Below are 27,966 nucleotides of genomic sequence, written 5' to 3'. Positions count from 1 at the left end.
GATCTTTCAAATGCTATAAAATATTCGAATCGCTTTGCTGAGATGGTTGCTAATACATATCGATTAGTGAAAGTCTGAAACATACCAGTTTTGTAAACATACTTTATGCTATATGAATAATTTATACCTGCATTGTCGTATTAACTGCAACAGTTTGCAAAAGCAAGACTATATTTCAACCTTTTCCAAGTTATGAATAATATTTTTTTTGCTTTATGGTTTAAGCCAGTGGTTCCCAACCGGGATGCTATTTGCAATACACAGGAGTGCCGCAAGCTATTCCTATTAAGTTATTCATTTTTATCTATGACGTTTTGATGTAGTTATAGGTAAGATTGCTGTTGCCGATGCAATTTTTATGGACAATTGTTTTTGTTACATCACTAGGACAATTTTTGTCCTACCGTATGCTGGTTCAATGAACAACTCACAAGTTCTTAATGTAGCACATTTCGATCATTGTGGTTTTGTGACATCACATAGAATATATGTATGAGTTCTCCCGATGGTCGGTTCTATTTCAGACTAGTGAAAAAGTATTAAGTGAATACTGTGTTTGTAAAGGATGTTTCCCATTGTTTCTTATTAGGAGAGGAGCAGTGTGCTAAGCATCCATTTTGAAAGTAACATTCAAACTCCAAGTAAAATTTCTGTGTTGCTTATGTTATGTTGACATTTCAATGTGTAACTTCTAAGTAAGTGCCTTTCCTAATGGCACACCTAGAAAATTTGTTTAAACTAACAACCTGCTGCAGTCGAAGCCAATGCCCGTTGATTGCAAAAAAAGGTGCCGCAAAATATTTTTCTCTTCTATAGGGTGCCGTGAGCCTAAAAAGGTTGGAAACCACTAGTTTAAGCATTTAGAAAACTTAAAGTTTCTGTTCCGCAACAGGCTCACTTTATTTCGCTATATGTTCAACTTGTTGCCGAAAAAAAATTTGTGTAAACTCGTGAATTTTACATTGAACTGCTTGTGATAGTTCTATTGTTTACTTATTAGGCTTGTTAAAATCCAATTTACGGTGCAGTTTACGAACACTGGCAGATGGGTAATACTTGTCGTTGAGCTAGAGTTAGCGTAGACACACATACAGTAGTTTAGTACAGGATGTGGCAAACAACCATCGTGATTAGTAGGGCAATCAGTTTTTTGACCTAAAAAGTTTAAATTTTGACCTTAAAATTTGCAATTTTTGTCCTTATTTTGACCTAAAAAATTTAAATTTTGACCTTATTTTGACCTGAAAAGTTTAAATTTTGACCTTATTTTGACCTAAAAAGTTTAAATTTTGACCTTATTTTGAAAAACGCTATACTGATAGTCTCTACACTGTCTACAGCAACTTTCTAATCTAAAGCTGCATTTAAAATTGACAAAACGCTTTTCTAGTGTTGACTTTTTGTCGTTTCTGCGTATTAAGATTGACAACTTGCAGTTTCAAATGCAATGCCTTCACATCGTGACGTCACCAGACGCGCTGAAAGGCCTTCCCTCTCTTTGTGGCTTTGGTTCTAAGTATAATTTGGGGCACTGGAATTGTTTGCGGTACAAGAAAAGAGAAAAACGGAAGAATAATATTACAAAATGGTTACAAAATTACAAGTTTAATAGATTTTGACCTAAAAAGAAGACCTAAAGAAACAATTTGACCGTATTTTGACCTAACGTAACATTTTGACTTTATTTGACCTAATAACTTCTATACCACACGTCGTACAAAGCTGAAATTTGTTTTGTGCTTGTTTGATAGCATTCTGAGCAGGTTAAAAAAAATTGACCATATTGACTTTTGGTTGCCCTAGTGATTAGTGATTACAAAAAAAAGATCGTGACTATTTCACCGTAAGTACGCCTAGGCCACGCAGGCCGTTGATAACAATATAGGCTGACTGGAGAATGTGTAGGCTATACCAAAACTTGAATATATAAGCTTAACTATTAGGGGTTAATTGAATAAAGATTTATGTTAAGTTTAGCTTACTATGTTATTGTACAATATTTCAATAAGGTTAACAAAGGAACTGCGTAAATTAGCTTAAAACGTTAAGCCAACGATTTGGAAATAAGCTACATTTGTAAATGACATGATATGTACAAAAAGTCGGCTGGGCAAAATCCACGACGACGAAAGCCTCGCCAGACTAAACCAGAACGGTGCGTCAGACAAAAGTTCCGGCATTTTATTAAAACGTAAAATGATTAAATTATTAGGAATGTATCAAAGATTTTGGTTAACGATAAGTAACCAAGAAGCCGGTGGCGGTAACCAGCTTCACGTCGGTTCAAAAGGGCGTGAATAATTGCAGTAAACCAATAAAATAATGAATAAATTTTTGTATCTTTTCCATACTTTACTAAATACGATCTTGGTCGTGGCCTACTCCATCTTATGGTGGTTTTATTCCATTATTTTCGATTTTACTCACTTGTATTTAGCTTATTTTGTTGATAATGCCCATTTGCAAGACCACCAAACCCGTTTACTCACGAAACACCAACCATAACAAACTCGCGTAGTTGTTCGCTGAGCATTTATTCGCATATCATTTATTTATTTGTGTACTTATTTGCATGTAGTATCAATTAATCATTTTATTTTTCGTCATTGGCGACAAAACTGATTACTAATTGTTAATAGCTTGCGCTAACGTAGGCTACAGGGGAAAGTGACAGAGCCTTAAGACCAATCGTTTAATTTGCGGATAACAAGAAGCATGGCCACTCAACCCATGCAGTGAGTTACTCGCTGGGTTGTCCAGTATAAGCAAAGACATATTGTCATTTACGAAGCAGGTATACCAACGACAGCTCGCTGATAAATTTAAACCAATCAGCTCAACAGCATTGTCTGTCGGTCATAGCGCCTTAGAACGGCAACTTGACTATTATCAACGGGGTTGTAGGCCTAGTCTCTGAGTTAACAAGTTTGTTTCCAAAAATATATGTTAATTAATCCTTTATAGTTTATACCAATGTTAGCATCTGTTGATCTTTTTTAATCTAGAAATGTAATTTGACCAGGAGTAACCTTTACCGGGGGCATAATAGCGGTAAACATTGCATTTGCAGCAGCATCTTTTACAAAAAAGTACCGGTACTGAGTACTGACAAAGTACCAAACTACTTTTTAAAAATAGTACAGAAACCTTCGGTACATTTTTTGTCAATTACCAGTACCGTTACCGACGGTACTTTAAAAGTACCGACTGCCCACCTCTGCCTCTGAACCACGGTATTGCGCCACTGGCTCAAAAAATGAGCTACTAAGGTTATGCAGTGTTTACTTCCACAACACTGGAAACAGTGTTACTTAGGTCGTGTCCACACACAAACCGCCGCGAGCAGAGCATACGCTCGTTTGCAAGCGCGCTAGCGTAAGAAAAAATAAAAACATTTCTCTCACGAGTTCTCAAGCGAATTTTTAGCTGCTCTTCTACGCCTGCGACCTCAAGGGGAAATATGTAACTCTCACTCGCTCGGTTAGGTTAAACAAACGTAAAATACGCTTGCGAAAAATCTCTGGATACAGCTTTACATACTGCACTGGCGAAACTTCTAAGCTAGTATATACACACTGAAGTGCTGGCATTTACCACAATGCTTCTACTGCATACACTATACATATGATAAGCATGTAGGCCAGCATGCTGCGCAAAAACGGAGACGGGCTTTTAATATTTGAATGCGGGCTTGCGCCTCTGATTAAAAACAATTTTAAGCCACGAATGTGCTAGCCAAAATTATTTGTGCCGATGGCGCAAAATCGTCACTCAGAGACTACAACCGCCGTTGTTTATCCATAGATACTACATTAACATAACATTAACAAAATGGAGTAGCGTCACGTGATCCCTTTTTGCCAACATGCTGCGCCTGAAAGCACCAAAGGTTTGAAGGGCATGCCGTTCATGGAGATTATGTTCTTTGATTTGACTTTTTTTACTGAATGCCCTATGTCAGATTTTGCAGTTTGGATGCATGTAAAAATATATCAACGGACATTGATGTTTTTAAATAGGCTAGTTTCTTGTAACTTTTTTTATTGTAACCTTCAAATCCGTGAATGTTGATTGCAGAATTACGCCTTACTTATACAGATTTTCACTGATCTATCCAACGGGAGCATTCCAGATCTAAGACCTGAACGTTACGCCATTGATATTGTGATAAAATGTACGTTTAGGCGATATACCAGTATAGATTGCTTTTCGTTTAGTTGGATTGCATAGGCTAAACTGACTTTTGAGCTTTTGAAAGAGTTAATGCTTCTGTGCATGCCAAAATTAGCGTGTTTGAACACATGATTTGTTGTTGAAAGCTGCCATACTTTCCAGTTGGGGTGATCCAGACGACAAGAAAATTACTTTTTCAGAAAAAGCACACTTTCAGTCTGTGTCAACTATGTTGTTGGTATTTGACATGGTTCATCTATACGGTGTTTAACTTTATTGAATTTATCATCTTTAGGCTTACTGTTGAATGCTTATTAGTGTAATTTAGGTTTTTCAAAATGACTGATGGAGTAGATATAGACTTGTATGCTGATGTTGATCATGAGTTTGCGCAGGTAAACATTGCCGCTATTTTCTTCTATTTAGCCAAGTGTTTTTATAAAGGCTGTGTTATTGTGACACATTTCTGCATGATAATGTATAATATGTTATTTATATATTTGAAATTTTTTAATTGATATCACGGTTAATTACATTCAATTATTCTTTGAACAAACGAACAAGCAAGCGTTCAATTTAGTACTGTATACCATATTGCCATTCGCTTTCGTATTCAGAATTACCATTTGTTATATCACTAAAGCTTGTGATTTTTTGTTTGTACCCTTAAGTGCAATGATTCTCAAACTTTTTTCGTTGCGACGCCTTTGGAAAAGTTTGCTGGACTTGCGACGCACCAGCAGTAAGAATCTGACAAAAACGCTTATTAACAAAGTTGCATTTATTGATACAACAAAAAAAGAAATAAGAATGTCCAAAAAAGAAATATGATACAACAAAAAATAAAATATGAATAAAAAAGAATGTCATTTGATCTTGCTTGCTTTCGCAAAATTTATCTCATGTTGCAAGAATTTGAATTCATGTGAGATAGCAAATTATCATTGTGCGATGAAATTACATATTGTTGAGCTGAGCTGATATACGGTTAGCTACGAAACAGAATTATTGTGTGGTGCCGTTGGAAAATTAAAACCAAAATGTCGCGACGCACAGTTTGAGAACTGCTGCTTAAGTGTATCTTGTTCCATAATGACTTTATTTGCTCACCTAAATGTATAAGTTATGTATATATGTGATAGTGCAAATTTAATCTGAATTTCCTCATTGTCACGTATTCACGTTTCTGTATATGTGTATATCTTTATGTTAATTAGGAAGAAAACAACTATACAAGTGGGGATTTGTATGATGACATGCTACAGCCAGCATCAAGAACATCAAGTGTATCACGTGTGAGTTACCCAAAAGATTTTGTATTTTTATGACATTAATTCTGTTATTTGCATAATCGCATAAATTGTTTACTGTGCCCTTGCCGTTTTCATTCTATTTATTGATAATGTAAATACTTCCTTGCAAAGTGAGTGTGCTGCACATTCCCAGGTCGTAGCTTCCATGTGTAATTTTAGCTTTACAGATTAAAGAGTAGGATTCATTAATGCAATAGTACTAGATGTTATGGCATCCATGTATTCAGAAACTGTTTGTTTTTAGTCTTTTGCAAATGTGTTTTTATTGTTGCTTGTATTTTTAATTAAATCTACACTCTTTGGCATTGGATGCAAAATGCGATGACCCAGTCAGAAACTGATGTATGTTGTTAAACTTAGCAGGGATTTGCAGCTACTCTGCTGGTTGCTTTGTATATAATTCTAGTTGACCAATTCAAAGGCGAGTTTCTTAAAGCAAGGTATATTTTATATACTTCTGTTTGAGATCATTTTAAGTAAATACTCTTGGTTGTTTGTGATGTTACGTTTATTGTTTTCTGTTTTTAGATTTTGTAATTACTACAGGAAACCTATTATATGCATACTAAGTAATCTTTGTAATCAATTTCATGTAAAATATATGAAACCCTGCTGTTTTTTTGTTTACTGCTCTTTCTTTTTTTGAGATATCTCTTTAAGTCAAGGTTTGTTATCTGTTTTCATTTTGAAGGTTAAATTTCAAAGGCATCAGACTTGGATGGTAGATATTTTGTTCCGTCAACTATCTCTACCCTCCAAGTAGTGTTAATTTCGTATAAGAGCTGTTCTGGTTTGTGTGGTAATTTGTACGTATGTCTTGTTTCTGTGATGGCCTTGTAAAACATTCTGTCTATTTTACAAATATTTGCTGGATTAAACTGTTTATATATTTTTATTCCAATATATGAAGGTACTGTTATGTAAATGATATCAATTTTAACTCCAAAAAACAATCATTTTGGTATAAATTTGCATTATCACTATATTTATTAGTTTAAATATATCTTTTACACACACGCACACACACACACATATATATATACAATCATGTATTCAAATTTATAAATATATTTATTTAAAATGTTGGTTTTTGTAAGTTATGCTCTATGATCTGGTGAGTAGTGATATCGGATTTTTTTTATTTAGTCTATATATATATGCAGCATGCAATTACTGAAAAGCAGTGTGAACCAATTTTGTGTTATAAATGGAAGGCTTTCAAATAAGAAATTGATTAAAATTGAAACTGATGTTTTGATTATAGCTGTAGCCTATATGTAGTTAATTTATAATACCAGTTGTAACAGTTTATCAGTTTGATATATTTCAATTGTAACCTGTAGTTCAAGTTAAACGTTCATAAATTGATCATCTAAATGTATTTTCCATCAAAGAAATTTCATACCAACAGTTTAAAAATAACGTCACATGCTAGGCTTGTATATAACATTTTACTTTTTTGTAACAATTTGTGCTTAATTTTCAAGGTTTTGCAATAATGTGTTGTATACGTTTGTTTTTCTAAATATTTTGTTGAATTGGTTGCCAATGACCACATTTATTATTTACAGCAGATGTTGCTAAATTATTAAAGATAACAACTTAGTTTAATTCCTTAGACTTATAATAACATGATAGTAAACCACTTCTTCTATTTCAGGTTGTATGGATTTAAAAAAATAGATTTTGCTTTTTCTTTTGATCTGTTCGTGAAAGTCAATCCTCAGTTTTCTTCTCATTGCAAATATCTTTTTAAAACATAGGTGTTTGCTGACAGTATACCTAGCCCAATGATGAGCCACAGTGGTATACAGAATTGTAGCGTTGTATAAAATGTGCACTTATGTTACTACCAACTGATGCTGCATCTGTTATAGGCACTGCTGCAATCTGAAATTTATATGCAGTGCTCCAGTATATACCTTATATTGCGTCTTATATTTTAATTTATCATATTTGTGTTTCCTTTTTAGCAGGCTAGTAGCAATGGCCTTACAGGTGTTGCCCATGCTGGAATGCAATACAACTATCAAGGAAAAAAGGTTTCAATATACGTTGGCAACCTGACGTGGGTAATGCACTTATAATTAATCTATGCTAACTGAATTTGAATTTTGCATATATTGTTGTCACTTAAATAGGGTCCAAACTGATTAATTACGCCAGGTTGTTGCAATTATTTTAACAAAAGCAAGAATATATATATAATGGCATTTACAATCAAAGCAAAATCTGACATGTTACACATCTTTGGTTTATCTCTTGAGCGAAGTGAAACTGACTGACTTTGGTATTACTGTTTAATGGAGTACTAAGGACGGATGGAAAAATTTTTGACATTTTTATTTCAATAGCAACACTGTGGAAAATGGCTACAAAATAGTCTATAGATCTAACAATAACACAAGAATTCTTAACATAATACTGTCAGTACTTACGGTTAATCATTTAAAGCAATGGTGCGCAGTGTTTCGACCACGACTGACTGATTTATCACAGAGGTAGATCAAGTTTCAAGTCGATCTATACATATATATGTAGTTTTAAGTTAAAAAAAATCATGGAACGATTTATGTGCAAAGCACCTAAATAAGGAAATATGCTTAGCAAATGGTTTAAGAGCTATTTTATTGGACAATCATTTTGACCTGGCCATTGTAGCTGGGGAGCTAAAATGTTTGGGTGCACCTGATATAAAGCAATGGTTTTCAAACTTTTCATGATGTTCTCATACCCCTAAAAGTTATAAAGGATTGGAAAGATGAACTTGCACTGCATTACAACAAAAGAAAAAACAACTTTTTATATTTCTGTAGTATGCCAATTTTTATCCAATTTCTTGTAGACTAGCATCATTGTTTTTGTGTTTTGTACTAGTTTAGTGCTACCTGTTTTTGGTGATTTAAAAAAAATTACCTGGCAACAGTGCATGCATCCCCAGGTCAGCAAACCTCGATTGAAAGTTTTGTTACTATATTTGTTACAGTGGACAACAGACAAAGACCTGCAAAAAGCAATTGCTAATCTTGGTGTAACAGATTTAATTGAAATAAAGTTTTATGAAAATCGTGCAAATGGGCAATCGAAAGGGTATGTAGGTGTTTTATGTTTTTATGGCAGGGGTGTACCACATGAAACGTCGGCTTTATGAGCCACGTAAAAGCAGTTATAACTATTACTTAAAATTGAAATCAAAATGAGATTTATGTTTTCCTAGCTTTGCATTGGTTCACTTGCAATCTGAAGCATCTTCTCGGGTTGTCATGGAGAAGTTACCTCAGAAAGATCTGCATGGACAAAGTCCAGTAGTTACCCCATGCAACAGGCAGAGTTTGAACCAGTTTGAACAACAATCCAAAGCTCGTAAGTTACACTTTAAATGATGAAATTGGTCGGTTTCACCAAAAGCTCTGCAAAGATTTTACTTTTTTTTTAAATTTAGAGTCCGGAGGAGCTCCTCCAAAGCCCCCGACTCCAACCCCTGCACCGGCACCTGCATTGCCCCAGTTAAGTCAACCTCCTCCTGCCTTGCCTCTAGCCAATGCATCTGTTGCTATTAGCTGGCCACCTCCAACACTTCCTGCCGTTACTCAGACTTCCATTCTTGGTCACCCTCCGCTAAGAGCAGGACCCCCTCCTCCTTTTCCTCCTCCAGGTATGAGAATAATATTGCTGATATTTTTCGCTTAGATCAGACGTCCTCAAACGTTTTTCACTGAGGACCAGATAAGCATAAGACCTGACGATCGTGGGCCAGATTACTGTTTTGTTTAATAGGTTACAATGCAATAAGCCCATTTGTGGCACAGTGAGGCAAGCCAGTTTCAGGCCGTAGTTTGGTTACCCCTGGCTTAGATGATAAAATTGTTTATCATTGCCCCTCACCATGTAGCTAACATTTTCCAGCCTTGGCAGTGCATTATGCGAGCATTGAAGTGAAACTAGTGTTAGTATGATGCTTGGCAGTTCCAAAATTCGTTGTTCATAACTGAGTGTCATTGCTGGTGCTTTATGAGTTGAGTTGAGAATTTTTACAAAAATTAGCTCATCGGATTTGGGGGTGGTATGGTGGGGGTTAAACAGTTCCAGAATTTGTGTTTACTTTCAGAATTTCGAAAACCAGGTCACTTACCAAAAGGTCTTCTTCCTCCAGTTGCAGCATTGAGAGGTGGAGTTCATCCTCCGATCTCGATTCCACCCCCTGGAATTCCACCACGGACTGTCCCACCTCCAGGTCTAGCTAATGTTCCTCCACCGTCACTGGTAAACGTTGTTTGTGATTAGCTAGAATCACTTTGGGTTTATTATTATCTTGAAATAAGTTGGCACAAACAAATTTCTGGAGTAAATCATTTTTAATGCAATGTTGCAGGTTTTGCCTCCTGGAATTCCCCCACCTGGTTTATTTAAGTCTTCCATGCCGCCAAGGATGCCTCCGCCAGCAATTGCATTGCAGCCTCCTAGGGGCATCATGATACCACCACCTACTAGCTTGGCAGGTGTCAACACCAGGATCCCTCCACCTCTTGGTGTTCTTCCTCCTCCAATTCTTGCTCCCGCTGCTGTACCACCCCCCATAAGTGGTCCTCCAGTAGATCAACGTCGGTCAGATGCATATCGTTCAGAGAGTCGCTCTCAGTCTCCTCGGTTATCTGAGACAGAAATTGAAGAGATCATGATCAGGAATCGTGCCGTTTCCAGCAGCGCTATATCTCGTGCAGTTGCAGATGCAAGCTCCGGTACAGTGTTGCTTGTTTGCTAAATGAAAGTTTCCATTCAGTATAGCCCAATTTCATTATCAAAACAATGTCCCAACTATTTTATAAAGGCGATTATGGAGGTGCAATAGAAACTCTGGTCACTGCAATCTCACTCATCAAACAATCAAAGGTTGCCGGTGATGAACGAGCAAAAGTTCTAATAGGGTCACTTCAAGATTGTTTGCATGGCATTGAAGAGAAGTCATTCGGCTCCGGCACAGGGTAGTTACCTTAATTTAACGATAGAATACTGGATGATTAATTTTCACCAATTTGGTATACGCATTGAGCAAACACTAATAGATACGCTAAAACTGTTCTACTTTGTTCCAGTCGTAAACGCGACAGATCACGTGACCGTGAGGAGAGATCTCGTCACCGGGAATCGAAATCCCGAAGACGCGATCGTGATAGGGATCGTTCGAGGAGCAGAGATCGTTATGACGATCGCGAATATCGTGATCGTAGCAGGGAGCGTGATGGCGGAAGTGGCAGCTATTCCAGACATTCCGATCGTCACCGTCGTTGATTCTCATCTTGCTGTACAGAGGAACTGACATTCTCCTGGCTTATTTCAACTGCCACGCTTTGCCTTGTAGCCCATTTGGAAACTAGCAATTATTTCCCCTGTTAACACTACTGTTAGTAGTTCTTAGCGTACCACAGCTCATAGCTGGCGATGTTCTCGGGCTCGGATTGTTGCATTTAACATTAAAGCCAAGGTTTATCTCACTGAGAGATATGCAGCAATGTTCATTGTAAATAAAACACTTGATAATCGATCAGTTGTCAAAAAAGTCAAGTAAGAACAAAGAAACTAATTTAATTTCCGGGAGCTTACTGTGTCTCTGTTAATAATTCTTCTATTTTCAGTAATTGTTACCATCAGATGTGCGGATTCAGGTAGCACAAGGAGAACTGTTTTGTGACTAGAACTACCAGAAAATAGTTTAATTCGCTGGTTGCTTCTGAATTACGGACAATATCACAAATTCACAACTCATAAAAGTTAGCTCTATTCATGGTAATATCGACGTCGAACAATTGTTTTTTTTATAATACGCTAGGTTAAAACACCAAGAAACGTAAATGCCGAACGTATCCTTAGTATTTGTCAATCAATAACTGGTGTTTAAAATTCAACAAGGTTTAAAAAAATCATTCATTTGTCTATTCTGCTTTAAACGAAGAAAGGCAAATTAATTACAAACAGACTCGTAACCGATAGTGTTTGTTGTTTACAGAGGTGGACAGTACCGTGATACTTAATTACTTTTTTCAAGAAATATAAGTCGGTGCATTTAAAATGTTTTGTTCAAGGTTTTAAGAAGTATGTATTTTAAAACGTCCTTTTAATTAGAACTTACTGCCAATTTCAACGCATTTTTAATGTACAAGTGTCTAATCAACTTGCAAAGAGAGAGTTCATATATTTGTTGACGTGAAGTAACCTTTAGCGAGGTCATCATGTTAGAAAAAATATGTTGAAATTGCAATTCATTCCGATTCCTTTAAAGACATCACGAGGTAGAATATTAAAATGTTTGAATTCGATTAAACCAAAAAATGAATGAACGCTTACATCTAATGAAAAATCGAGCACATGTTAGTTAGAACAGGAAATTGCCCAGTAGTGTGACAGTTTTTTGAACAAGTGAGCTACATGACGCCTGAAAACGCAAGATGAAAGAATTTTCTTTCTTGTTGAGCCATGTGATTATAATGTAGGGCAGGCTACACACTGAAAAACTATTGTTCAAAACTTGATTGATGAATTATGAAAAACATTAACTACAAATTTGAAACACAGCAACTTACAATAAAGCACTTATATTTTATTTTGACTGGAATAATTGCTTGTTATCATTAACTGACCACAAAGTATTCACTTATATCTTTCGAATCTTCAGCGCATAATCGCAGCAATGCTCAGTAACTTATGACTGGACGTGTATGATGTGTAAAATGCATAGAGTGTCCCTTACATTTCGTGCATGTATAGGGTTATAAGCAAATAACTAGAAAATAAAATTAAATATTTTTTTAGTGTGTTTCGAAAGCTTTATGTTACACACGGAATAAAACTAATTTGGCCTTTGGACGTTTAGCAATTGGCTCATCAACTCAACTCATTAATTGGCTCATCATCAACTGTTAAAAAACCTCGTAGTTTCCTGTTTTTAAACATATGCCAGACTCGTGCCTCTATTTTAATATTGCGGTTGGCAGTCTGGCATTGTAGAAAAGACTGTTTAATAATACATGTACTGTATTGTATAATTTATGTTTTGTTATAAGTTTTCAGATCCAGGGTTAGACTAACTTTTACTGTTATAAGATGTTTATGTTGTAAACAAAGATCAACAGTTGCAAGTAAGGGAAACTACATTATAACGGTTTTTAAATTCTGTTATTTGTGCATTTAGTACAATCAAAGATTTCCTTTAAATCCTGTCTGTCTTGAGTTCATTTAAGTTTAGTTGAGATTGATCAAAGCTGTTTCTGTAAACAGAATACATCAATGTCTTACACCTTTAGGTCTTAACTTAAAATTAAAAATGGCGCAAGATAAAAAATTGAGAGAGATGAACAGGCGACTTCTTGAACAATTGAAACAGACTCAGAATGAGATTTCAAAGCAAATTGTTACGGTTAGACATTCAGACGACAAAATTTTGACGTCAATGCCATTAACATCAACTTTAGCTACCAAGTCTATAAAAAATAATAAACCTCATCATCAGACGCCCACTGTTGTTCATAAACCATCAGGAATTAAGAAGAAATCCCACACACTCGGAAAGTATCAAGAAATAAAGAATAGTCCCTCCACAAAATATCCTATCATCTCAGAATTCTTGCAAAGTCAAACTAAGAAAGGAAAAGTTGTATCCTTTGTTGATCCTTCGTTCCCACCAAATGAAACTTTGTTAACTGATCCTGGAAATGATAGACATTCTTGCTCAAGAAAGTCGATGAAGAATACGAAAATTTTGCGTGATACAGCTGGAAATCAATCTAAGTTTGTTATTACACCAAAGAAATATCAGCAGAAAGAATCAACACCTTTACTGGGTTATGACTTTGTGGCTGGCTTGGTTGAAAACCAAGATCCGACAAATGCCTTGTCAGACTCTTACTTAAATGAAGTAAAGGAATTTCGTGATGTTAATCATTCAGAATGCCACAGCAAGATGCAATGGAATGAAATGTTGAAGACTGTTAAATCACCTCATATTGAAGCAACACCTAGAACTAAACCTTATAGAAGTGCGCTAAAGACACCTGATCCAAGTGATACCAGAAGTTCTAGTGTAGTTAATTTTACCGTTAACAAGCGATTATTTATGTTACCAATGGATCCAGAAGAAAACATCAAATCACCATCAGCTCGTTCTCCACGATTTGTTCGTGTGAGCATTCCCAAGGCATCGCTGATATCGCCTTATGATTATTCTCGTCGTTACAAACAAAACAATGCATTGGGCGGAGCAGACACCCTTGCTTTACCCGATCACTGTGCAAGGGGTTGGCAGAACACTGTTGCTAGGAGCAGTGAGCAAAAGACAGGCCAACATGCGAATATTGATTTATGGTCATCAGTTCATGTAAAAGAGAATCTTACATCACTCCAAATAAAATCTGGGCAAAGGAATGCTCTTGCTTTTGCATTGTAGACTGTTGCATTGTACAAATATAAACTCTTCCTGTTGTCGATGCTGCTGTTTTACCAATTCGTATACTAAAAGTGACTCTGGTTAGTTGTCATCAAATGAAATTGCATAAATGACAATTGGTGAATAACTTGTTTTATTAAATATGATGCACAACCTTTGCTGTTGTAGAAAGAGTTGTGTAAAGTGGCATGCATGCGTTTATTTTGTATCCAAAAATTTTGATTTAATTAATTTCAGATCGTATGGTTTAAACTTTAAAGCAATTTTATTGCAAATATTGTTTTTCAAGATAATAGCACGGTATGTTTTCCCATTTTAGGTTGTAGGTAGGTGACTGTGTAACTAAGTGTGGATAGTTCCTGGATTGCTGAAGCTTAATGGCTGAAGAAAACAATAATATTGTGGAAGATGGTTTGAAGGTAAATTAGCTTGCGAGTTGCTATCTTTAATTAATATTGAAAAATTGTAATTTCTCTATCAATATTTTATACTGTTTCATTTCCAGACAACAGGTGGCAAAGATGGAAAAATGACCCCAGGTGAAATTTTTTATAGATTCATTTATTATACCATATGTATGTATCTATTTTAAATGCTAATCAGTTATTCATGTAAATGTATGTCCAAGCTAATTAAAAAGAAGTCTAAGTGCTGTGTACTTTTGAAAGTTTAATTCAACTCATTCTCCATCTCTTTTTGTTTGCAACACCTTTTGATTGTATTACAAACTCACATTATGACCATCCCATGTATGTCATGTACAGGTGGCTTGCTCGCGAACGTATCACTGCTCACCACTGGAGGATCATCGCTCCAACAACAGTTAACTCAAAATGACACCTTACGTTTTGCTGGTGAGTGTTTGTCTTATGAATTTGGAGCATTTATAGAAATGCACTATGGCCTGTGTATATAAGTCGTTTTGAGTTATTGACATGCATTGGTTTGTCAAATATACAGGAGAAACACTGCATCAAACTAAAGGTAAAAAAGCTAAGAATCAGGTAGATACGTCCACCCCTGCGCGACCATTTGGCACCAATAATGTCATGTATGGTTTTGACTTGTCGCCAGTTCATAGCCACGAACTTCCTTCTTCTGCGCGGGATCAGGTTACTCTTGTTCAGTAAAGTATTATGAAATTAGTCTTTTATTGTAATTTTCAACCTGTTGTTATTATTGCATTTAAATGTGTATCGTTTAATTTTTTTATTTTTATTGACTAAGGATACTGTTGAGAAATCTCCAGAACCTGCAAAAGATGTACTGCAGCCATCGATACAAGACAAACTTGAAGATGAATTTTTTGCTGACAGCAGAACAAAGGCAGCTCCCAACTTTATACAGGTTTAAACTTTATACAGGCTGTCTCACTGCATAAGTTTCTTGAACTACTCTCACTTACACGAGACATTATGATCGTTCGTCATAACTTGTTTTACTAGGCGTCATTAGTCTCATCATCTCATCAGTCTCGTTTGAGTACGCGTACTGACAAAAGTTTAAATGATGACACTGAAACAATGATGAGTCAGGTATACTCGCAATCATCGAAACCAAAGGTTGGTTAAAATTGTTTTTTAAAGATTACACAATTTTAATTAACAAGTGCAGTAGAAAAACTAGTCTGGACTGCATAAGTTTGCAAGAGAAGAAAGAAATAGAAGTGATTAAGAATACTATAAAACAAATCTTGTGCATTTAATTAGTATTGTACCACACCTACCATTCACAGAGAACAGGTCATTCGCCACGACAGGCCAAGAAAAATACAAGTATATCTGTGCATGGCAGCAGATCCACGCTTGGCTTGTCACCACGAAAGTCTAGCAAAACGTATGCCCATATCCATAGCTCAGGGTATGGTGCTATGACACCTGTTAAACTGTCAAATAAGAAATCGGAAAGCCGAAAGAAAATGACTGGTAAATGATAGTTATATTTTACATCGTTCCAAGAAAAACTGTTTTGTGTGCATGTTTGACCATATATTTCTAATAATAATAAGATTTAAGCGTGTTTTATGCAGGCTTATCTCCTAAGAAAAAGGCAAAACCGAAAAAGACTGCAACACCACCTACAAGTTTTGTTTCAGCAAAGCATGAGCAGTTTTACTCGTAAGTTACTAACTCTTTACTCATGAATATATTTATATGAGCATAACAGTATCAAAATGCATAAATTTCAAACATGATACCCAGTGTACAAGAAACACCAGTGCTGCCTGAAAAGCCAGGTTGGGGACAACAGCCAATGAACACTTACAAAATTGATTCTGGAGAAAGCAAGAGTATTTTTAAGGGAACTTCTGCTGACCTGACCATTGATGGTGAGTGCAATTGTAGCTCTTCTTGTCTGTTCTGAGTAATGCTTTAATGGAAATATGCATTTGCGTATAAAATAGACAGGTTTAGAGATAAATCTCTTTGAACATGCGTTATGTAGATTCACATGATGTACACCTGGCGCTCTTAGAAAAACAGGTAAGTTTACGCCAGTAAGATTACACAGTAAAGTTACATATTGAACATGTGTATTCTTGCTACGCTAGCAACTCGTAAAAATACACATAGCTGAATATTAAATAACTTCAAGGTTATTAAATGAATTCAATTAGCTTCAAGATAGAAGAGCGTTGGAAGAGAAGTACAACACACTTGAAAAACAATGTTCCCAACTGAAAGTGAATAATGCTGAAGTTAACCAAGAAAAGTAAGTTGAAAATACAATGAAGTTTAACGTTTTCTGCTCTTTTGCTCTGTTGAGTAACATTTTTTATTTGGCAGCTTTCTTTTGTCTGCAAAACTAAACAAACTACTTGGTGTTACTGAGTCAAGTGAAGTTCCCATAAAAGGTAAGATGAATTTTTGTATAAACCACTACATTTTACATTGAACATAATTCTGCATAAACTTGGATTTTGGAATTATTTTAGATTCTTTAAATGACAAGAACAAAGACCCCAGTGATTCAGAAGTCCAGCAGCTTAAAACGGAAATACTGGAGCAGGAAAGATTGCTTAAAGGTTATCAGCAGGTAAGTTGCAATGATCTAGGTCAGCGTGGTCCAACTTCTATTCATCGCGGGCCAAAATCAAAAAATTTTTTTATCTTGCGGGCCAATGTTTTTAAATCAGAACTGAAGAAATGTGAAATTAGAACTGAAGAACAATGTGAGATTGATATTAGAACTGAAAAAAGTTCTCTTTTTTAATTAAAACTGAAATTAGAATAGTTCAAAATTTTTAGCTATTAATGCTGATCAATGTGACATCTGCGGTCGAGGTTCTTCCTCGACAATAGCGACTATCAAAGCTGACTATCAGTTCACAGGCCAAAAAATCGGTGCTCGCGGGCCAAAGTTGGACCACGCTGATCTAGGTCGTTGCAAAACTATACTTTAACAAACCATCATGCTACCGGTAAGTTGCGTTACTTAACAGCCCAAGTTATCATGCAAAGCCAGGGCTTCTCTTGTTGTTCTCCATCCGTAAACTACTTCTGCTGTTATTACAGCCCTCGCTGTTTAAGTCATTTATAATGCATATTACTTTGCAGGAGAATGAGAAATTATATGGTGAGGTTGCTAAACTCAAGGCAAACACAAAAGAAAATGAAAGTGCCATGTTTGATGAGAATCTCAGATTAAAAAATAAAGTTGCAGCTTTGAGGGAAGATCTTATGGCCAAAGACGCAATTATTAAAGACAAGGTGACAATCAAACCAAGGCTTCTGTGTCTATAAACCTGGGGCAAGTTTTGTAGCGTGTTGGTGAGTTGTTGTCATTTTGTTGGCAGAATCGACTTTTAGGTGACAAGACCAACTTAAAACCAAGAGTTTTCAACGAAGCATTGCAGACTAATAAGGTGGGTTGGCAAGGGTTGTTCCACTGTGCAATTTATGGTAGATAATACTGCAACAGATTCAGGATGCTATCAAAACCATTTACATTGTTAAGGATTCCAGTGAGAGAGTTTCTGTCGAGAAATGGAAAGAAGCCTCAAAGCAACTAGCAGGTACCTGTTTCAATAGACGTGGGTTGTGTGTACGGAATTTGTGTTGCGTTGTTTTCTTTCGCATTTCTTCACCTTATATCCATCATTATTTTATGCCTTTTGATAGAAATGAGGGATAAGATATCATGGTATGAAAAGAATCAGGCCATTTTGGAAGAGAGGTGTGAGGGACTAACACATTCTGGCACTGAAATGGCAAATTTGAGAGAAAAGGTGAAGTTACTTGAAAAGCAATTGAATGAAAAGGCTACCTCGTTCAAAAAGCAATCTGAACAGACTGGGGATCTTCGCAGACAGGTTGATTTCATTGCTTTGAATTGAATTTTTGTGCTCCATAATGTAATCTTTTCATTTTATTTTTGTCTCCTAAGTTCTCTGAGAGCTCAAAAGTTTGCAAACGTTTTGCTTTCAGGTCAAAGAACTTGAAAATATAACAATGAAGAGTCAAACTTTTGACCATGTTAAAAGTATTTTACACGGCAACGATGAAGTAATCCTTCTGGAGAAACGTTGCAGGCATCTTGAAGATCAGCTCAAAGAACAGGAGGATAAATCAGCCAAGAGCATGCAGAGTCTCCATCAACTATATAAAAAGTAATTTGCACCAATTTAATCTTACTCTCGACACAATGCACTTACCTTTGAATTTTAGAGCGGGGTTTAACCAGTTTCAGACTATTTCATGAACAATTAAAATTATTTGACCAATATTGATTATACCTATTTCACTTAAAAGATCTTTGGGTTCATCATAGGTTGCATATGATTATTTTACCTGATCAAGATGGCTAATGAATTTATTGTGTAGTTTAACTTAACATAATTTAATATGAATAAGTGTACACAATACCCATATATTTTTCATGTTGTTTAACAGAATGAGTGCAGATTATGAGTCACGTGTGAATAATCTAAGCAAACAACTTGAAGTCATAAAATTAAATTCTCGCAAAGCCCCACACAAGCAACCGGCAAGATCACCAGATGAGACCTTGCTTCGAGAGATTGACAAACTAAAAGTCCAGGTACCGATTAGTTATTACTTTTGTTAATCACGTGTCAAGGAAATGATGTCTAGTGTCTATGTCTATGCATAATGTTTAAGATGTATTTAACATCTAAATACTGATTTTTGTGGAACAGGCTGAAGGTTTGCGGCAGGAAAATCAGAAATTGAAAGACGAGGTAAAGCACACAACTGAAAAGCTTCTGTTTTAACTACACTAGTGTACCCATTTGTTACCATTTGTGATCGCTCACTTGCTTGTCTATGCATTTTAATTTCCATAATTGTTCAGACCATAATGCCAATGTTAAATGCTTGCATGTGTAGGTGCAGTCATTATTCCAAGATTTATTGCATGAAAGAAGACTTCATAAAGTGAAGAGTCCTGGCAAGAAAAAGGGTAAACTCGAAGGTTTGTACCAAGTTGTGTGAATACCGTCCAAACGTTCATATCCAAAGTGTTTATTTAATAATATTCCATGTTATCAAATTTAGGTAGTTCGTGGTAGAAGGTAGAAATTGTTATTTTTCATCAGGCATACCCTACAACCCCGGCTATTTTTCTGAGCATATTGAAGCGAAAGCGAAGCCAACTGTTGAAGATGATGTCAAAACAAAAGAGATTGAAAGATTACAAAAATCAATGAATGCTGTAAAGGTAAAACCTCTCAGCTTTTGTTTTATGAGCAGCCTTGTTTTGTGGGACTTGGTAATAACTATGTTTTTTGTTAATGTGAAGAGCGAACTCTTCAAAGAAATTTCCCACTGGAAGAAATTATATGAAGAAACAAAGTCTTCAAATGACGCTTTAAAGCAGCGGCAAGATGTTGAAATTGAATCTCTGAAATCTTCTCATGAAAAATCAGTTGCCATACTAAAGTAATAACTAATAGATCATCGCATGACTGATATTTGTATATTTTGTTGTTTGGATGTTAGTGCAATGATGATGAACGTTGATCTATAGTTAATTTTGAATTTTTTGTTGCAACAATTCACAGAAATGACTTATCAACACTAAGCAGTAAAGTTACAGTGACTGAATCGAAGTTGTATCAATGCCAAAGCGAATTATCGTCGAGTAAAGCTTGCGAAAATGCACTTCAGATACAGGTTTGGCCATATTTCTACCAGGTGATTGCATCTAATCTCAAACATTATCGGTTCTACCTATTTTTACGATCAGATTAAAAGTCTGCTGGATGAGTTGCAGGCTACTCGGCGTGGCTCCCCTAGTGTTGTTGTCCGCCACGTTGAAGCACTCCAGGCACAAGTGAGAATGCTGGACTTTCGACAGAAATCACGAGAAGATAGGCTAAATAAAGTAGTTTCGGCTGGTGCTGATGAATATTTGAAAGCCGAGATAAATTCTCTAAATGGTGTTGTAAGTATATTTGCATCTATTGCAGGTTTAGTTCACTAAGTATTATGACTTCCCTATGGTAAACGTCAGTAACAAAGTTGGTTGAAGGATTTTTGTTTGTTTGTATTTTCTCGGTTTCAGATATCTGAGAAGAATCTTCTTTTATCAAAATTCCGATATGAACTTGACACCATCCTACAAGTTCTAGAAACTCTTCAGAGAGATAAATCAACATGACCAATCATGAACCTTGTGCATTTTCATTACTTTTTGCTAATACATTATATTTTTATATAGAGAAATCTCAAGTCTTTTTACATAAATGGACACAACACACCCATCATTACAAATGCAACTGTTTATTTAAATACTGCGCTTGCTTGTATAGCACCTCACAACATGGGCGTAAATGCATCAGAGAACCACCGAGTAAATGCAATTGCATCTAAAGAAGCATATCGATAGGCAATTCATGATAGAACAAAAAGAAACAAACATGCAATCAATGTAGGATACCACCAGTGTTTTCAATCTTCATCATTACCTAAAACCAAACAAAATTTTAATTCATATACGCTCCCTCTTAACCTACTAAGTAATAAATACTCACAATTAGCAAAGACTGGGTCAATATGGTCGTTCATTGATTTGTATTTCTTCCTCGCTGAAAATCGTCTGGCAATTTCATAAAAGCTTTTCTTGGCAGCTACATACAATTTACAAACAGTTTACAAGTTACTGATCCATTCATACTGGTGTTGACGTCAATGACAGAAAACTTAATTTTTCTACACCATATAAATCAAAAATTACCTATTGATAATGATGTAATCAAAATATTTCAAGACCAGCATAGACTTACTGTATTTACTATTTCTATAAGACATATACAGTAATTAATACGAGGTGATAAAATATTCAGCAAAAACTTGCCCATTTACTGTAATTAAAACAGCTACGAGCAGAAATGTGACAAAAACTTACATTTGCTCATATGTTTCAAGCTCTCTTTAAACGCTTTGTCTTCAGATGAATTAACTGTGCGATTAAACATTTGTGACTTTGCTAGCATTAATAGTAACATATATTCAAAAATCACCCAGTAAACAGCTAAATATCATGTCATTAATAATTAATATGGCACCTGATTGACTGAAATCTTGGCTGGATGGTTCATCCCTTGCAGTTGCCATCTCTACCATTGGATCGATGCTGATAGGGGTAAACTGCATATAACTTAAGCGTGTTAGTGAAAGTACAGAGGTTTTCTTCCAAAATATGCTCCAGGCATATTAGACAAACATAAGCATTATTACATACGGCGTTATATAAAGGCTGCTATTGTAATTGGTGCAATTTATAAGCGCTAAAATAGTCTCGGTTGAATTTTTGCCGAGTACAATATATGTATATTTTTCATTTCACAGTTTAGCAATTTATGTGATAGTATAGGCGAGTGAACAATAATGTACAGTTATAACAAGCTGCCTAACAAATTTAAGTACCAATAGAAAGGTAAACTTACATGTTCACACTGAATAACATGATTATCACTTACTTGGTCTCTTGGGTTGGATGATTTTGCTCTGCTTTCGCTGGTTGATGAGTCTTAAAAATAGACACGTTCAAAAAAACCTCAACTTCAATCTCTTAACAGATTTTTGCATAATTGATATTCACCTTCGTTAAGCTCCTGCAAAAACTGTTCATTTCTTCTTAGTTCCTTCAAAAACTCTTCATTTTGCAACAGAAGTGCAACTTTTCTATCTTCAACATATTGTGCTTCCTCCGTTCCACTCCGGTAAGTTCTTCGTGAAGCCGGAGAGCTATAAAGAAAATGACAATGAAAGTTAACAGCAAGCAAGCTTGTTAATGAAATCATTCAGAACACCAAGCATTAAAAGAAAGATGTTAAAATATTGCAAAATTAAAAATCAAGCTGGGCAAGAACACAACAGTTGTAAAAAACCTGAAATGGCGATGCAATGGCTGTTGATGGTTACGATGATGATGCGATGAGGATGATCTGGTTTTAGGTGATTCAACCATAACCATTCTTTAAATAAAACATGTTCAGTTACATTTAGGTTGGCTGCATACGAGGCGTAAAAACAAGCACAGGTACAGCTGCACATCATGACTGAACATACACAATGCAAATCATTTACATACACCCAAGCAAAAAGCATTCATTGATAAACTTAGAAGCAACCACCTTCGCTGTGGTGAATGGCTGCTGTTGCCATCGTTATCTCGGCGGACGCTGGCCTCCCCAACAGTTCTACGCCTATCTAATGGTTTTCTTGAACCTGATGATGACATTCTGGAGTTTGATTGGTCAGGCAGATGGGAGTGTGACTGACGTGTGATTGGTGGTGAATTCCAGCCTTCTGATCTCGACTTGTGCATGGGAGATGTCTGTAAGTTGCACAAAAAATAACATCACTCTCATATCATACAGTGCCAGCACTGCAAGGATATGAGACATATGCTAAGTCTTTGGTATTATCTGTTGGATTAAACCAGGGGTGTCCTACCAGTGGCCGGCGCGGCATTTTTCGAAATGACTTATATTATCAACTGAATCGCCTATGTAATTTATGGCGAACATACATTCCGAGAAATTGGCATTTATTGTTTGCTTTATTTGTCTATTGCTCTATACTATAGAGCAATAGATAGTAGAGATAATTAATTAATAGATAATGTAGATAATAGAGCAATAGATAGATAATATACTATAATCTCTAGTGCAGGGGTGCACAACTGTTCAAGTTAATTTTATTGCATCACAATCCACATTGTTACACATCAGATTTTCCACATTGTTACGTCCACATCCTTTCCACGCAATCAGTAAGTTAGTATGCTTCAACAGTCGGTCAGTAATATTTCTTGTTTTCTTGCTTCATTGAGGTACATCTGATATCAGAGACTCGCGCAAAACGCATTTAGCAGTGAAAAATCTTCTGCACTCTGCAGTGATATAGAATTTGTCGAATAGGAAACGAAAAGCAAGCAACGCTAACAGAATATTCCATGAAAGGTGGACATGTGACTACTTTTTTGTGGATGTCGACAATAAGCCAATTTGCTTGATATGCAATCAACCTGTATCACAATGCAAAGAATACAACGTAAAGAGACATCACGTCAGTAGACATTCATCAGCTTATGATAAATACCAGAATGAGTTCACACAAGATAAACTGAAGGAATTAACAAAAGTTCTTCGTGGACAGCAAATGGTTTTATCGAATGTTTCTTTGCAGCAGGAGTCAGTTGTGAAAGCGAGCTACTTGGTGGCTGAAATAATTGCAAAAAAATCGAAGCCGTTCGCAGATGGAGAATTCGCTAAGGAATGCATTGTTCGTGTTGCTGATGTTATATGTCCGGAAAAGAAAGAGACATTTGCAAAAATAAGTCTGTGAGATCACTAATTTCGGACAGCCATCTGGAAAACTCGCTTTGCATTGCTACATCGTCCATCTCACTGAATATTGTCAAACTTGTTAGAGAAAAACAGTGCCAAACTTCACATCGAAATGTCGACATGTAGTAAAAACTTTGTTGACTTTACTATACCTTGGTATATTTATTGTTCTTATAATTGTAAAAGAGGATATTATGTATTTCTAAGATCAGAATTTTGGTGTGAGGGTTTTAATTAGAAATTAGCAGTAAACACTCAAGTGGCCAATCATTTGTAAATCGCATGTGGCCCTTTGGCCAAAAAGGTTGGATACCCTTGGATTAAATTATAGTTTTGGGTCCACGACTGCCAAACTATATAGTTTAATAATGTTGTTGAATTAACTTGTGTAGTACAATATACCTGTGTCCGACTAATGCGGTTGCGATCTGGCACAATTCGAAGAAAATCTGGAGGAAGTGCGCCAAGCAATGGTGGATTCCAGTCCCTGTAATCACAAGTACATGTGGGAAATTTGCTCCTGTTTACCAATTACTACATGCATGGTGTATAAATACAATGTGTGTATAGTAAGGTGTTTCATTTTTCCACCATTTTTTGTATTTAAAAAGCTTGGGGTCTCTCATCCTCTTGTTGAAGTTTCGGGGGGGGGGGTACGTTTTTCTAAATTGGTGATATCTCGGTAACCTATTATATATAACTAGAGCTACAATCAAGATATTAAAAGATGCATGATTATTGATTTCCTATAACCAAGTTACTTACGGTATGTTTGCTCAGGGTATGGTAGAAGTTTAAAATCAGAAGCAGTCAAAATAAAGGTCAGATTGGAAACAATATGGCGATTTGCATACAAAATCTGGGAAAATTTCTTGCTTTTCTCAAATAACTGTTTTTCTAGATCAAAAATGCAATTAAAATGTATTAAGTAGTTATTGGAAATCAGTAATACTGCAACTTTTGATAACTTGTTGATAGCTCTAGCTTAATAGGTTACCAAGATATAGCCAATTTAGAAAAATTCACCCCCACTGAAACTTTAACAAGAAAATGCAACCTCAAAATGATGTCATAAGTAAAAAAAAATTCAAATTCTTTCATTGTGCCCAAAATATCACCTAGAGAGACTAAAAGCTTTTGTAAATTTAAAAACATTGGTGAAAAAATGAAACATCCTAGCGTAAACTCGAAGTCGGAAGACTACCAGTTTATATTTAGGGTAAGTATTAAAGCTCCATGGAAAGAATAACACCAGTATACATAAGGAAATACCTATTCAAAGATGCTTTTAAAATGAAAACACACGTTTAACAAGACCAGCTGAATGTTAAACAGGGCCAAAAGTATGACGCTAATTTAATGTCAAACCTACCAATTTCCAGGAAATATGATATTCTGTAATAAAATGCTGGTACCTTCTTATATTATGCATATAATTCAAATGTCTGCCAATTGAAATCACTAATGGATTCCGTTTGATTCTTATATTACTATTTATTAGAAATTATCAAAAATGAACAGTGTGGGACTATGGAGTGGTACAATTTCAGTTCATACACAGGCAATGATGCAATTAAAACGAGAAAATTGCAGAACACTATTCATCGTAATCTCAAAGCATATACAGCAAAGCCAACCTGTATGTTTTCCTATGACTTGAATGTTGAGACATGTCACCATGTTTCTCAGGATAAGCCTCGACTGGGTTTGTTGAAAAAGTGAAAGCAGGTGGTGGTGGTGGTTCAAAAGATGGAGCATATCGGGGAGGTCGATCATCATCACTGGAACTTAACCGGTCGCGCAACTTAAAAAGAACGCAAGATTTGTTAATTATTCAGTATGCAATAACATTTAAATTCAGGTGATACGAGACTAATGTATTCTGCCAGTTAGAATTATCAGCTTACTTCTGGTGATAAGCTACCACTTGACTCGGTGCTATCATCGTAAGTGTAATAAAGTCTCTCAAATGTGGCACTGAAACACACCAAAAAGCACACAATCAAAGTCTCAAATTGTCAGTTTTTATACAAGATATTGAGTGAAAGCTCATAAACTCATCGGAGGAAATCTGTTACATTACTCGTCATGTAAAGTTTGAGATATTAAAAGTTGGTAAAATTGGCACCATTGCACCAAGTCAACAACAAAAGCTATATTCATATGCACGGCAGTACGACAACGGGCAAAGTGTTGCAAAAAATATAATGAACAATCTGTTAATTTTTAGATAATGAACACTGTTCAAGCCCTAGGACAGATAAAATAATTCTGAGGTAAGAAAAATTTTGAGTTAACAACAGTCCAACATTTGTTGGAACGGAAATATAAGTGTTTGTGTATTTAATAGAAACTATGCAAAGACTTATCGCTAAAACAACTTTGAGTTATCGGAAATTATGAGATAACTTTCACTGTTCTACTAATACGAAACACTACTGGTAAGATTTCTTCTTATCACAGTACTTGATGTATTTTCAATAACGAATGTGCAGTAATCTACACATAGCATATCATATTACTTAATGATTATAATTTCCAACTATCATTGCTTACTTTCTTCCATTTTGTGACATACTGTCCTGTGTTAACTGTAGAAGTTGGTCAATAGTAGAGTCCACATGGCCAGCATTAGCTCGTAACACGCACTCAATAACATCTTTTCCAAGGGTTGGAAACATTACATGAAAATCCTTCATCGCTTGCCTGTACAATGACACAATGCAAGATTTAATAAATTGGAACATGAATCCTAATAAGTGTTCGTAAAGTCTATGCATGGGTTTCTGTGTTAAATTCATTATGTTATAAAGCAACAACTAAATCATAAATGAATTGATCTCATGACATCACAGTAAGTACTAGTAATGCTACGCTTATTGAACTAAACTACGCTAAAAATGGCAATTAATTCCATTGTAGTCTTACCAGAATTTTTTCAAATACCTGTACAACATGCATATATACCTGTATTCCAAAGTACGAGCTTGGATGGGAGAGTTTCTGGTATTGCTCATTTTTGTAGCAAAAGTGCACAATGCAAATATAAATAGTTACAAATTATAACCTGTATTAGCCGACTTTAATATTACAAAAGAAACTTCTAAAAATGGCAATTTCAAAAGATTTTTAAAACAGGGGAACCCGAACCTGGGTTGTAGCTCTGAACTAAAATACCAACACACCTAGGATAATTATTTCCTTGTACTGTAGTTGTAGTTAGAATGCCTGAAGCCTTTACTAACTATCCTTGCTACTACATCAGGCTACAGATGATGCAACCCACATCAGTCTACAGATAATGAATCTAACAAGAGAGTATTGAGTTGAGGATCAATGCTTGTTTTAATTCGAGTTAAATGCTATTGCCATGAATCACAATTCTACATATTTCACTTCCTGAATGGCACCCTTTAATGGTAACCCTGTTGTTGATGTTTTCCAACATATCAAAGAAATTGGTGTGTGTGCTTAGAATTCAGAATATTACTTTCTTATATATGAATTTTACTTCAAGTAAATAATATCAAGTGAAATGTAAAGTTCTTTAAACAATGTTTGTCATACGATTCTCAATAAAATAATCTGTATTTCAGCTCCAAGTTGAAACATGTTTTACAAATTACACTGAACATTCTTATAAAGGCCTCCGTGAATCCAAACATTGTTTGAGAAACATTAATATCAACCTAGACAAGTGACAAGTAAGAACTATAAATGATGCAGAACAAAATAAAGCAATTGTCAACAAGACAAAAATTCACTGCAGTTTATCAATGGAGTAGTTAATTAGCCAACAACAAACAACACAGCTGAGTTGACATCATGCAAAATTATACAAGCAAAACAAGAAAGGTTAACTATGATGGAGGGTACACAGTATTCCCAAATTCGTTGTTTTGTCACATCACTTGACCACAATTGCCAGCCTTTTTTTCTTGTACATTTGGTTGTACAAATATAACGAGAAAGTTTTTAGTTTAAAACAGATGCTTAAATTGTGGTGATGTAAAATGTGTAAGAGGATTTTTTAAAATTTGTGTCGCTGCTAAAGAGGTTTTAAGAGAACAACTGCACTAGAATGATTTTCTGTTATGTTACCATTCAAGTTGGTAAATTATAATTATTTTATAAAAAGTTTTTCCCTTATCTTTATAATAAGTACTGACATGAAGTGTCACAAAAACTGACATCACAGTGCCCGGTAAGAAACAGGTTTAAATAAT

General features: G+C 35.5%; 4 protein-coding genes across 7 annotated transcripts; 3 read left to right on the top strand and 1 right to left on the bottom strand.

Annotated features, from left to right (window-relative positions):
* Positions 1-3,893: 3,893 nt before the first annotated feature.
* LOC143452067 (cleavage and polyadenylation specificity factor subunit 6-like) lies at positions 3,894-11,028 on the top strand. 3 transcript variants are annotated; one of them, XM_076952911.1, is made up of 10 exons: positions 3,894-4,568; positions 5,391-5,468; positions 7,463-7,558; positions 8,473-8,576; positions 8,704-8,849; positions 8,929-9,141; positions 9,595-9,749; positions 9,859-10,225; positions 10,315-10,468; positions 10,580-11,028. In XM_076952911.1, exons 1-10 carry the CDS (start codon positions 4,512-4,514, stop codon positions 10,773-10,775), a joined length of 1,566 nt encoding a protein of 521 aa, XP_076809026.1. In that variant the 5' UTR covers positions 3,894-4,511; the 3' UTR covers positions 10,776-11,028. The 3 variants fall into 3 exon arrangements, with proteins under 3 accessions (XP_076809026.1, XP_076809033.1, XP_076809018.1); XM_076952918.1 differs by having other exon boundaries at positions 7,460-7,558; positions 9,640-9,749; XM_076952903.1 differs by having other exon boundaries at positions 3,895-4,568; positions 7,460-7,558.
* Positions 11,029-12,656: 1,628 nt separating this feature from the next.
* On the top strand, positions 12,657-14,242 carry LOC143451687 (migration and invasion-inhibitory protein-like). Its single transcript, XM_076952406.1, has one exon. The coding sequence runs from the start codon at positions 12,805-12,807 to the stop codon at positions 13,921-13,923; it is 1,119 nt and encodes a 372-aa protein (XP_076808521.1). The 5' UTR covers positions 12,657-12,804; the 3' UTR covers positions 13,924-14,242.
* LOC143451667 (centrosomal protein of 162 kDa-like) lies at positions 14,241-20,657 on the top strand. Its single transcript, XM_076952381.1, has 26 exons — positions 14,241-14,342; positions 14,429-14,462; positions 14,688-14,777; positions 14,884-15,035; positions 15,151-15,270; positions 15,369-15,485; positions 15,659-15,848; positions 15,953-16,040; positions 16,125-16,252; positions 16,369-16,406; positions 16,541-16,635; positions 16,710-16,777; positions 16,859-16,959; positions 17,481-17,633; positions 17,720-17,788; positions 17,881-17,938; positions 18,045-18,235; positions 18,351-18,532; positions 18,816-18,963; positions 19,082-19,123; positions 19,272-19,356; positions 19,481-19,602; positions 19,684-19,823; positions 19,946-20,057; positions 20,131-20,328; positions 20,449-20,657. The coding sequence occupies exons 1-26, from the start codon at positions 14,301-14,303 to the stop codon at positions 20,542-20,544; spliced, it is 2,859 nt and encodes a 952-aa protein (XP_076808496.1). The 5' UTR covers positions 14,241-14,300; the 3' UTR covers positions 20,545-20,657.
* LOC143451673 (CUE domain-containing protein 1-like) lies at positions 20,651-26,864 on the bottom strand. 2 transcript variants are annotated; one of them, XM_076952393.1, is made up of 13 exons: positions 26,708-26,864; positions 26,297-26,446; positions 25,648-25,717; positions 25,378-25,544; positions 24,143-24,227; positions 22,523-22,725; positions 22,277-22,363; positions 21,988-22,133; positions 21,866-21,915; positions 21,452-21,533; positions 21,292-21,345; positions 20,918-21,013; positions 20,651-20,851 (listed from the first exon to the last, which is right to left on the bottom strand). In XM_076952393.1, exons 1-13 carry the CDS (start codon positions 26,755-26,757, stop codon positions 20,835-20,837), a joined length of 1,257 nt encoding a protein of 418 aa, XP_076808508.1. In that variant the 5' UTR covers positions 26,758-26,864; the 3' UTR covers positions 20,651-20,834. The 2 variants fall into 2 exon arrangements, with proteins under 2 accessions (XP_076808508.1, XP_076808515.1); XM_076952400.1 differs by lacking the exon at positions 22,277-22,363.
* Between the last annotated feature and the right edge of the window lie 1,102 nt (positions 26,865-27,966).

This window comes from Clavelina lepadiformis, chromosome 1, assembly GCF_947623445.1.
Source record: "Clavelina lepadiformis chromosome 1, kaClaLepa1.1, whole genome shotgun sequence".
NCBI lineage: Eukaryota > Metazoa > Chordata > Ascidiacea > Aplousobranchia > Clavelinidae > Clavelina > Clavelina lepadiformis.
This window is presented reverse-complemented; position numbering and strand designations above follow the sequence as displayed.

Bases quoted from the DNA above. Each gene is read 5' to 3' on its own strand.
- LOC143452067 (XM_076952903.1), top strand. From the start codon at position 4,512: ATGACTGATGGAGTAGATATAGACTTGTATGCTGATGTTGATCATGAG. The intron at 5,469-7,459 runs GTGAGTTACCCA...TTTCCTTTTTAG, and splicing joins GAACATCAAGTGTATCACGT to CAGGCTAGTAGCAATGGCCT. The intron at 9,142-9,594 runs GTATGAGAATAA...GTTTACTTTCAG, and splicing joins TCCTCCTTTTCCTCCTCCAG to AATTTCGAAAACCAGGTCAC.
- LOC143451687 (XM_076952406.1), top strand. From the start codon at position 12,805: ATGGCGCAAGATAAAAAATTGAGAGAGATGAACAGGCGACTTCTTGAA.
- LOC143451667 (XM_076952381.1), top strand. From the start codon at position 14,301: ATGGCTGAAGAAAACAATAATATTGTGGAAGATGGTTTGAAG. The intron at 16,636-16,709 runs GTAAGTTGAAAA...TTTATTTGGCAG, and splicing joins GCTGAAGTTAACCAAGAAAA to CTTTCTTTTGTCTGCAAAAC. The intron at 19,124-19,271 runs GTAAAGCACACA...TTGCATGTGTAG, and splicing joins ATCAGAAATTGAAAGACGAG to GTGCAGTCATTATTCCAAGA.
- LOC143451673 (XM_076952393.1), bottom strand. From the start codon at position 26,757: ATGAGCAATACCAGAAACTCTCCCATCCAAGCTCGTACTTTGGAATAC. The intron at 25,545-25,647 runs GTAAGCTGATAA...GTTCTTTTTAAG, and splicing joins GTGGTAGCTTATCACCAGAA to TTGCGCGACCGGTTAAGTTC. The intron at 22,364-22,522 runs GTGGTTGCTTCT...TTTTATTTAAAG, and splicing joins AGCCATTCACCACAGCGAAG to AATGGTTATGGTTGAATCAC.